Source organism: Varroa destructor, unplaced genomic scaffold, assembly GCF_002443255.2.
Source record: "Varroa destructor unplaced genomic scaffold, Vdes_3.0 BEIS01000005.1, whole genome shotgun sequence".
Lineage (NCBI taxonomy): Eukaryota > Metazoa > Arthropoda > Arachnida > Mesostigmata > Varroidae > Varroa > Varroa destructor.
In genome coordinates this window covers 37,666,056-37,677,212 of record NW_019211458.1, presented here as the reverse complement: position 1 = coordinate 37,677,212, position 11,157 = coordinate 37,666,056, and the positions used below count along the sequence as shown (strand labels likewise).

Below are 11,157 nucleotides of genomic sequence, written 5' to 3'. Positions count from 1 at the left end.
TGTCTTTCGATCTAATTTGCTCCGTATAGGGGTTTGGAAAGGTTGCCATTTAGTATACAAAATTACTCATTACGTAGCTCATAGCGTTGTGTTGTTGTAAAATTGTTTTTCCCAGTGATATTTTTAATTTAATTTAAGGCGAAATGTTTTTCCACAGGGCCGCAGGTATTGGCACTGACGTAATGCGCTATCTACCTTTCCATTCAAGCAGTTTTCTAAGCCATTTAAAACCTAAAGCGTCTAATTATAGAACGATAAATGAAAATTTTTCTTTTTAAAGTAGAAGTGTTTCCTGATGTCTTCGGGTTTATGTATATTGAAATCGTTAAAAGATTTGTCAATTATAAATAACTTTATTCACACAGCTTCTTTACCGTACGTGTAAATTAAAAAGATTTGTCTTTGTTAAAGTAACTGTCTTTCAAAGAACACTGATTTTGAACGTGTTTGTTAGATCTATAATTTAGCTTACGGTAGAATTCCATGAGGACGCATACTGAAAGGACCAAAGAATGGCGTCGAGGTCTGTCGCCCTTCATTTTTTAGGTTTTCAACTCCGCGGGTAGGATGATTTAGTAGGTATTTCGCTCTGTACACTCTGTCAGCCTAATACCAGCATGAGTTCGGTCAACGCTGAGGGCTGAAGGGGTTTTTCGTATGGAAGAAACATTTCTTTTCCATTTGATTCCTTGAACAACTCGATACGAAAGTGGTAGCGATTATAGCTCTGTGCAAAGAGTACTGATGAAACAACATTTACACGATTGTGATGGCTGCTGCGACCGCTGGGAAAAACAACACGTCTGTTCGTCCATAAAGGGCCTTGTAGGTCTACAGCAGACCGGGTAGGCAGCAACACGTAGAAAGAAACAGGGCATGTTGTACTTCATGACCCAGTAGAAGTATTCCACGCTTCAGATCCGAAGTAATCCAATGGATAAGGAGTATGGGAGAAAAGGATTTTTGATACTACAAAGTAAGAACAAAGTATAAACAGAAAGTAGCGCTTGGTGAAAGCGATCCATCCATGACACATATGTTTTACAATTGGCGAAATATCAGTGATGTAGTTCTAGTTAGCATTTTTCCCTGCGAGTGACGCTCGATCGTCCCGATAAGATGTCAGCTGTCATCGATTGTTGTCCCTTATTTATTATAGACTTTAGCTTATGCAAACAGAGTGAAAATTTTCTTTATTTAGCAACTAGATATATTTCAATCGGCACTAGGAAACGATCTTCAATAACCTAAAGATAGATTGAAAAATACAAGACGGTTCGGTGAATCCATGCTTCATAATTTAACACCGTTCATATAGCCCTTCGTTTGTTGATGCAAAACGCAACAGGAATGCCATTTTCGCGCCTCATTCAAAACGCTCTCTATGAAACGAAGGATTTACGAGCTGCCCTTTTATTTAGGATAGACTCCTTAGCGGGGATTTTTTCAGTTGCAATATAGAGTCTGTTCTTGCACTCTCTGCAGATAATGATGTTTCCCTTGGAATGTGTTCGTTCTATTGCTGGCAGTGAAAATATGCCTTCTAACTGGACTTCGGACCAAACATTTTCCATGTATTTCCATTTGAACGCAAGCAAAGAAAAATTAACGGAACACTCTATCGAGCGCTGTCTATATTTGTCGACAGGGAACTTCTTTGCCGCTGACACATAACGACTACAGTACAAAAAGTTCGATCGACTATTGCACGTATCCAACGTCTAAAGAGCTATTTAACCCTCATAAGGCTAAATGGGCTAAATTTTATTTTGAGCTTATGGAGGCATTCATCTATAGGCAGGTTAGGTTAGGTTACAAATATATGTTTCAAAAGTAGGCTAGTCTTTGTTGTTGTATGTAATTCGGTGCCGGCTTGTAAATTTTTCATGTTCTTTGATAACATTTACAGATAGCTTAACATCCGTACATATCTGGTACTTTTTTTGCAATAATAGTTTTGCCCATTTTCTTAAACAGATATTGAACGGTAGTAGATAACTGCAGAATAAATTTACTGTTTTTCCGTAGATTTACCAAGCGGCCGCACTATTCCCTTGCTTTAATTATTCCTTCAGTAAAATGTATGTATTTCTGTATCGTAATCGCTGGAACGGATTATATCGAGAGAACTGTGAAGCTTGTAGATATAGTAAAGAACAAAAACAAATAATACTTAAAAGCAAGTCTTTCGTTATTGTTAAATATAAAACACAACTATTTTGGGTAACAAAATTACCATATTAAAGATCGTACAGGTCTTCGATAACAACAGTAGTAGCTTCTGTTACATACTTGATAAAAAAAGATATCCTTTTCTTTTATTTAAGTATATTTTAAGACAAATATGCAGAAAAATTCCTCTTCATTAGGACTAATTAAATAATGTATGTAGTTTATGGATTGAAGCTTTTTACAGTTGAATTTTTTATGATTTATGGTAATTAGTTATGATTCACAGTGGCTAATATTTAAATGTCTCTATATTTGTTGAACTAGCTTTAAGGCATCTGATCTGAAATGGACGTCCAGTTTTTACGTAAAGCTACTTGAATCAGCGGAAAATCGGTTACTTGATGACAGTTGGCCTTTTGGCAATACGGTGATCACTGTGGTTGCTTTTTGTGCTTAGACAAGCCTTAGTAAGAGTCTAGCAATCATAATACCTGTAGTGAATTCATTCTAATGGTTATCATTAGCATAAACGACATAGACGTTTGCCCCATTACAGCCCAGCTTTAGCTCGTCGGGGCCTTCGGAACAAGCAGCAAATACATACGGTCATCGAAGCCAGCAAAGGCAAGCTAGTAATGGCCGATAAGGATTTAATGAACGTGCATCGTGCATTGAAAAGGTTATCGGAGCCGTTGTCCAAGTCGTTCACCACACACACGGAGTTCAAGCTTAGAACTCCTGCAACATCTAGTCGAAAAAAAAGGTACATTTCTTCAAATCCAGAAAGATAACCCTTTGGGCATGTCTTCTTCTGTCTTACAAGCAAAAACCTAGTAGGTACTTTCAAGTCCCCATTGAGTTTGTCGAATCTTGATGAAAGCACTACTGGACACACGGTCACCAAAAGGTGTGCTTGAAGATGTGGATAGGCTACTGACCGGTAAGTGATTGCTAGGTTACAACTTAATTCACCGAAATCTTTATTTTAGGATAGATTGATTCATCAGTCGAGAATGGAACGGCGTTTAGACACATTATTGCTGAAATATCGTATTTGTAGCACTTACAGGCTCAGCCACTTACGGGGACCAGTTGACGCAGATGCTATCTTTCAAAACATGGGTTAATGAAATTAAGACCATGGCACCACGCTTAAGGATGGTGAAAACCCACAAGTGCTTAATTTTTACAGTTAGCGGTTTGATGAAATCAGTTCGATAAGAACATAATAAGACTTCCGACAAGTGCGGAAAACTATTTCATCCTTCGTATTTTTACAATAATATACGGAACTACTGGTAACCGTTTTATTGTCACCAGAGCGCAGCGATCGGTTTTTTGCGCGAAGAAAAGTAACAATACTCGCGTCTCTCAAAACATATAGATGGACAGTTGGAGAGGAGGCTCACTGGCGAGGGACACATCTAACTTCGTACAGGACGCGTCTGGACGACATGTTTAGCAATTGGGCAAGTAAACGGCCAGAAGTTTTACCATTGGTAAGCCAAGGAACACGAGCTGGCAAGACGAACTATAATTTACGCGCAAGTCTTCACTTGAAAATTAAAACAGTAAGTCCTACGCCTGAAATTAATTTCTTTGTACCCCACGGTTTGACGGCAATGCCACTGGTATTTCTTAAGGACTTGAAAAAAAAGCCTGGAATGCTTCCCCGCAGAAGTCCGGCCGATTTTGTGCCTACCTTGCGGACAAGTTTTTGAAGGTTCAAAGTAGGTTGCCTGTTGGTTGTCTGCTCATCGAATGATAAGGGCTAGAAGCTCCACCACTAGTTCCTTCATCATATTATTCGACGTTAAGACAATAATAGTTCTAAAAAAATACACAAATATGATAGTTTAATCTATTCATAGTATATGCTAAAATACATATCTAGCCGTATAATCCTCATATACAACCCTTATTTCCCTGTCCATCGGTATAAGCACACGATCGTAATGAGTTTGTACTTTCTTTTGTTCTAGTTGGTCGTCGTAACAAACGAGGTTAAAGAAGCAAATGTTATGTGACAACTTAAACCCTTACGGTTCTACACTAAAACGACTAAAACACTTAAACCCTAACGGTTCTTACAAAGCCCATGTTTTTTTATATATATATATATATGTGTATTGTTTATTCTGAGTGTACTGATAGAAATCATCAAGGTTGGCTAATAACCTAAAAAATACCGCAATTATGACAACGGCTACTAGACGAGTGATAGGCACAGATCATTGCACTATTCTACGGTATTTGAATTCATTAATTTGCACTTCGCACTCAAAGCATCAATATGTCCGCTCCCTTGATACGGCGGATATGACCATACACGGAACCTACTACAGGCGCTTACTGCAGTATTGACGACCACCATGAACGGCTTAGAAAGCGAACGAATGTGCTTTCATTATGATCACTATAAGTGCAACTTCGATGTGGCGCCTAGCATTTAAACTCATTTAGAGTTGGACCGTATTGATAAAGTTAATTGGTAAAAACCTCGTATACTAGACAGGACATTCTGGCCTACGGCGGTAAAATCGGCCAATGCGGTAAAAGATGGGAAATCTGGATGAACCATTTAGTAAGCCCGCCTCGCCCGCCTGTTGTCATACTTTTGGTTCCAAAATGTTATAACCATGGTCGTTTATCAATAATCGGTAAAATCGGACGAAGTCCAGCTCCGCATTACGATATTCTTTGGAATCAAATGATAAAATATAAAGGGAAAAATTCACATTTTCGCGCGTTGGTGCATCATCCCTAAATACCAAAGACAAGGCAGACCGTACTAAGGTATGGCCATATTACGGCTGGCTCAGAGCTAACAAGAGTAGAGATATTAGATCTGTATAAATATCAGCTGGTCATGTTCCTACCTCATAAGAGCTCGTTTAAGAATAAGGCTCATACCAATGGCATAATTAGTAAAACATCACACTAGCGGGTATATAATGTCCATGAAACGTAATTCGGCAGCGTAAACAATAACAGCGAACGAGAATCTGTTAGACGAAACAACATATCTCATCTCTACTTTTGACAGTCAAATATTAAACATAATGTGGTAACATTTTTTTTTTGCATTTTCCAAGACAGAAGGACCTACCATACACTTCTTCAAACCATATAACCTACAAACTTTTTCTTTTAAAGTTATGTCCATGGCACAGAAAACCTATTTATGCCATCGATTATTTTTACCACCACGTAATATTAAAGAAAACTCTTGCACTTTCACCCTGACCAAATATGTAGATTGGGACCGTTGTCCAATGATTACATCTTGGATGAAATTGAATTTTTCGACTCTTACTACGGCAAGTTATTTCTCAGATTCTGACACTTTGTACACAATGGCGGTACGTAGAGAGCCCACTGGAAACGGTTCCTTGGTTTAATTTTCCCATAGCTTTCCTTTTACTCAATCATTTACCTCTCGTATCCCATGCAGAGTAAGCAGAACAGGCCCAATACAAGCTCAAGTCAGGCTGGCAGTCTAGCAGGCGGCCAGCGGCAGCGGCGATCGCGTTATTTATCAATCAAGTTTAACCATGTGTTGGTTCGAAGAAGACTGCGAACAACGACTAATGTCGAGGCTACTGTGAATATACACTAATCAGGCCAAGATCAACTTGTTTGCGGCCTTCAGCCCGCCGTTTGACCGAGTCCTGTCTGAGCCGAGACAGAAATAGCCTTATAAACAAAAAGAAAGAGGTGAAAATCACCAGCCGCTGCTGATAGAATGTGCAGTCCATGCATCACTTGCAGTGTCCACATATAAAGAACGTCCGGAACAAAAGCTTTTTAATGATGCTGTCTTACCTTCTTTACATTGGTGATTCCTTCATCTCATCATTTGCCGCTCTAGCTAGTGCCTAAACAGGTAGGGACTAAAAGAAATCACAGTAGAGTGTGTCCATAGAAATAACGATTCATATCTCGCAAGCGGCATGATAGCTATTCAAAAGTTTGAAGAATCGTTTCGAAGATATATAACCCTTAACAAATGGTTCCCAGATGGGATATATAATATAATAAAATCCAACGTTTCATTTGACAGTGTATTGAATCCAAGATCCTTGGTGATTAACTATAACACAGATTATCTCACAGCGTACTGCAATCCAATGTAACAACTTACTTTGTATTTAGTACGATCAAAATGCTTTTATGAAGTAGACAAGTGGCGTCCTGAAAAAATAAATGGCTAAAAAACATATTTGACCTTTTTAAACCATTAGATAAATTCTAGACTTTTGACTGCAACGAAATAGAGCAACGAGGTCCGTAAAAAAATGGTTGACTTATTTTTCCTTTCAATTTTAGATAAGATATTTTACTGCAACCCGCTATTCTATTTGTACTGTTAATGCATCAATGCCATACTCAGATCTTCAACGATTTTCCTTATTTCATAGGTCCGTGTACGCCGACTTAAGAGGGGCATAACCGCCCTGAACGTTCGGTTCAGAAATGGCCTGCAGCCAAACATTGTGACAAAAAATATAAAGCCCCACTCCTTAGGCTCCTGCAAACACTTAATCAAGTGGTTCCTGAAAAGGCAGTTTAGCCAGATATTGGCACTAGCGCTTTGAAGGCCTATTTCTGAGCAATATTCGTAAATTAAGGTCGCCTACCTAGTCCTTTCCTGTTCGACATAAAGCTTTGATTTAGCCAAAATATTACCGAATTTTCAAACCATCTTAGCCTAGCTTATCAGTTTAATATTGTTATGAAAGATGGCGCGTGCAACGCTAACGGCTGGCAAGTCATTGAGTTCTGTAGACGTCCTTTGCTGTACGGAGTCTAAACAGGTAAACACTTTCTTGAGAGAGCCACAGGAAGGTAAGTTGAAAGCGTGTAAGTTACGTCCGCTCCTATCGGTCTGCAAAACCAATGCATCCGTGTTTATGCTGACTAAATCCAACTCGAACAGGTTCATAATTTTGTTAAGAACACTATTCAGGTAAACCTGGACATTTGCCGTTAATATTCAATAAATTGTATTTAATCAAGGTAATTAGTACCTGTAACGTTGTAAACACAAACGTTCCATTCTTATTGATCGCAGGTTTAAGAAGGACACTGCTAATCACAAACATGACTTTATGTTACGTTCTAAGCTAGACAAGTCGATTATAACAATATAGATATATAAATAAGTAACATAGAAGAATATACAAGAAATAAGGCATCAAAAGGGAAGATTAGTCAGTCAGACTAATCGCTAAGATTCAGTCAAACATTCTTCATCCATTTGATTTCGGGCTACCTAGTTGTGCAATACTTTGAAGCTTACATCGTCAACTAGGAAATGGCATATTGAGTTTCCTCTCTGATGATATAGTCGCAAAAGGGTATTGCGGTTAGTTAATCAGCAACCCGATTTTCGTGCAAGTTAATGGAAGTATACAAAGTGAAACAAAACAGGATATATCGAGGTAATGAGGAAAGATCGTGAGAAGACCAATTGGATACAAAGGCAAGCAATAGCGGATGTTGATTAGAGTGGAAGAGCAAACTTTGATTGAGTATGAATAGGGGTCATACGATCCGTCTAATAGATGTAGATGTCCCTTGAACGCTATTCTTTTTGACATCTTCACACTCACCCTGCAGTGTATAGAAGACTAGCTCTGAGCCAATCCGAGCCTTTTAATTTCAAGTAAAAAGTGGCCTTCTAAAGCCTCCTTACTAAAAAGTAATACGTCCTTAAGAATTTGAGGGATTTTGCGTATTATCAGCCAATGTATGACCGTAACCATATAGAAATCAACAAAAATAAACAAACGAAAGACTGAATAATGAAAACTGATGATGTAGTAGAATTGAATGATTCGACGTACGGATAACGGTCAGGCTGTGAAAATGAGCCATAAATAGAAGGCCAAGATATTACTTTAAATGGATAACATATTTCAATTACTTTTGGCGAAAATATCGGAAAGGTCTACAATTGAAAAAGTTCGACATAAATATGATCAAGTAATGATTATAATTACAGTAAAAAAATGCATAAGAGAAAAAGGGCATGTGTCTGTAATTAAGAAATCTATAGATTGGGTTCCAGGCGGCTGTCCGCAGAGGGAAAGATTGGTGCCCAAAACCCAAAAACGCTAGTAATTTTTAACTACACCTTCAGTAGATCTACATCTTCAGACAGCCGACAGATGATGCCACCACAATTTTTTTCACAAGCATAATCATTTTCGATGTAAATGTTAAAAAAAAATAATACACAGGGACACACGTCTTAAAAATGATCGTACTTTTAGACGACATCCGTGAAAACATAACTTTACTGCTACCATATTAAGAATCTCGATATTAGTTTGTTTGTTTCTTATAGAAAAAAAAAAGCCTGATCGTTATTATTTTCGTGAAAATATTAATGCTGAGCTAAAGTGCTATCACTTGGTTAAGATTATATTCCCAATCTAATTTGAATTCTAGCTAACTTTTTTCAGCTTTTAAAAGCTCTGAAAGAACGATCATTTCCATACACCTTGCGGAATATCGAGCATTTACGGAGATGTGTGGAGAGCATAGCGCAAATTTAGCAGACATCAATAACAAGTAACGAGGCTGCTTTGAGAGATTCACGCAGGCCTAACTCAACTAACTGGACATGGCCTAAAGCACGACCTGTCGAAAGAGTGAGAATGATGCTGCATTGAATTATTTGCACGTGTTGTACGATCGTGTAGTGTTTCTAACGTCTCAGGGCGCTAGCATGCGAATGTTCATTGGCAAAAAATATGAAGATCGGGCCTTCTGAAAAATAATTCCGGTGATAATAAGTCAGGCAGTGGATAGTTTGCCAGATATAGATCAATCACCTAACTGCTTAACGTAATGGTACGCTGATAAGATGTTTCCTAGCTAGGTTTAGGGAAATGAAAGGGAGTCAAGGCTAGGCATTGGGCGTAGACGCACTTTGTCTTGTGCTGGGAGCTATCCGCCGGAAGCAATATCAGCACGACAATAACGCACGTAAAACTACGTATAATTACTATGTACTATTATGTGTATTATCATAGCTACTGGTTGATTTATCCGTTGGAAATCAGTGAGGAGATGGCTGGAGTAAGCGTACAATTATATCTATGCAAACATCCACGAATGTCTAAACAACCGATCCAAGCTGGCCGCAAAGGAAACCGACATGGGAAATGGAGCTTTGAACAGAATCACGCGGCTCTGTTCTGTCGTGCGCTGCATAACGTCGCTGCAGTTGATCCGAAAGCATGCGTTAGATAGTAGCATCATTATAATATCAAATACAGTGTAAAATTCAAAACCGCAACATAAACTAGTCTGATTAGTGAGAGCTATATCTATCTAAGAAAAATCTAGTAAATAATTATGCCACAAATGACCAGAAGAGTTATCCATGGAATTAATTTGTTCATTGTTGTTTGCTAGCTAACAACTTGGCATGCCTTTGCATAGGTTTGATAGACGCCCTGAACTGCTTAACGCGTCGTCACACGATTGGTCAAGACCTTTGTAAGCCTCATCAATACGGCCGTTTGCTAGAATTTAAGATCGACCATCGCAATTGCATTTGGCCGGGATTTTTTCACGCGTTAGAATCGACGAATAACAGAAAAGGCGACGAAGACATTTGGCAAACAGTGAAATCGCCACCGCCCGTAAATAGGACAAACGTCTTTCGGGACAGACGTTCCATCCAGGGCATCCATGGCTCTGTTAAGGCAGGAGCTCCTCGTCCGGCTCAACTACTCGAAACTTATCGCAGTAAGACTATGCCCATCTCGCAAGTGACAAGCACGAGACCCAAACAGGTTTCAAAGCCAGACCATATAGTAGTCGGCAATTTTGTTCTGTATGGTGTGAAACATTCGCTTAAATTTCGAATGGTATCTTGCGCAAATGTTGTGTTTCGGCTTGCTTGATTATTATTCTACTCCCCACCCAGGTCGTAATCGTAGATTGGCTTTATGACTCATAGTGGAGGCACCGTGATCAAGAAGCCACGGACTTTACACAAAAAGAAGCTAGTAAATTGAATTTTTGTTAATTTGTGTGAAGTAAAGAGGCGCAAAAATAAAAACATTGTATTGTTTAATTAATTGGTAGGTAACTAGGAACAGACATAGGATTTTTTTTAGAAAACCGCAGTTGTTTTGAGAACAACAGTGGTTAGTGGATACTAAGGAAACCCATTTAACATTAAGCAAATATATTTAAAATTTGCCAGAATTGATTTCCTTGTGACCACTTATGATCCATAAATTTCTTAAATTTCCAGCTCTTATAAATATTTGTATAGAAGATGATCCTTGCTCTCTCTCTCTCTCTCTCTCTCTCTCTCTCCATATACATATGTATATTATATTTGAACTGACAAGCAATAAAATAGGCTTGGTGTCAGATGAAACAGTTATAGGGGTGACAGAGAATACGTAGTAATTCATATTTTTTATCAGTCAGTGGTATGTGATCATAAAATTGGCGGACTACTCAGAAGCAACGGCTGGTGACTCGTACAATTAGACAACTTCGTGAAAACTTTCTTTTTCAAGTACTTGCAAGATTACCTCTTATTAGTTATCTCGGCGTGCTTGCTGCTTAATGACATCAATACGCATGTAAAAATGTCCACATATAGAATATACGACTCGTATGTGTCTCTCAGGACGTAAACAAATCGAAATATTGATAGCACTTCCTCTTTGCTAGAACACGATCAGAGCCTGAGGAGTACACTTAAGAGGGTAATGGAAAAAGTCGGCCACTGGCGTAAGATAGAACAGACGTATGGCCTTAAGCAGAATTATAAAACATATAATAACGCGTCGCAGACTCAAGGACCCACATTAACACCTAACAGTTCTAATAGCAAATTTAACTAGGAAGACAAAACAAAATTGTTGGTCAAGTTAGACTGTTGGAACTAGTATGTAGATTAGGGCATTCTGTACTAACTATACCGAACTATCCAACAACGTCAATAAC

At 38.5% G+C, this 11,157-nt stretch overlaps 1 protein-coding gene across 1 annotated transcript; it reads left to right on the top strand.

The window, feature by feature from the left end:
• Positions 1 to 2,455: 2,455 nt before the first annotated feature.
• On the top strand, positions 2,456 to 6,392 carry LOC147755648 (uncharacterized). The gene is made up of 3 exons (XM_086990878.1): positions 2,456 to 2,935; positions 3,557 to 3,743; positions 4,155 to 6,392. The coding sequence occupies exons 1-3, from the start codon at positions 2,808 to 2,810 to the stop codon at positions 4,197 to 4,199; spliced, it is 360 nt and encodes a 119-aa protein (XP_086847004.1). The 5' UTR covers positions 2,456 to 2,807; the 3' UTR covers positions 4,200 to 6,392.
• The last annotated feature ends 4,765 nt before the right edge of the window (positions 6,393 to 11,157 follow it).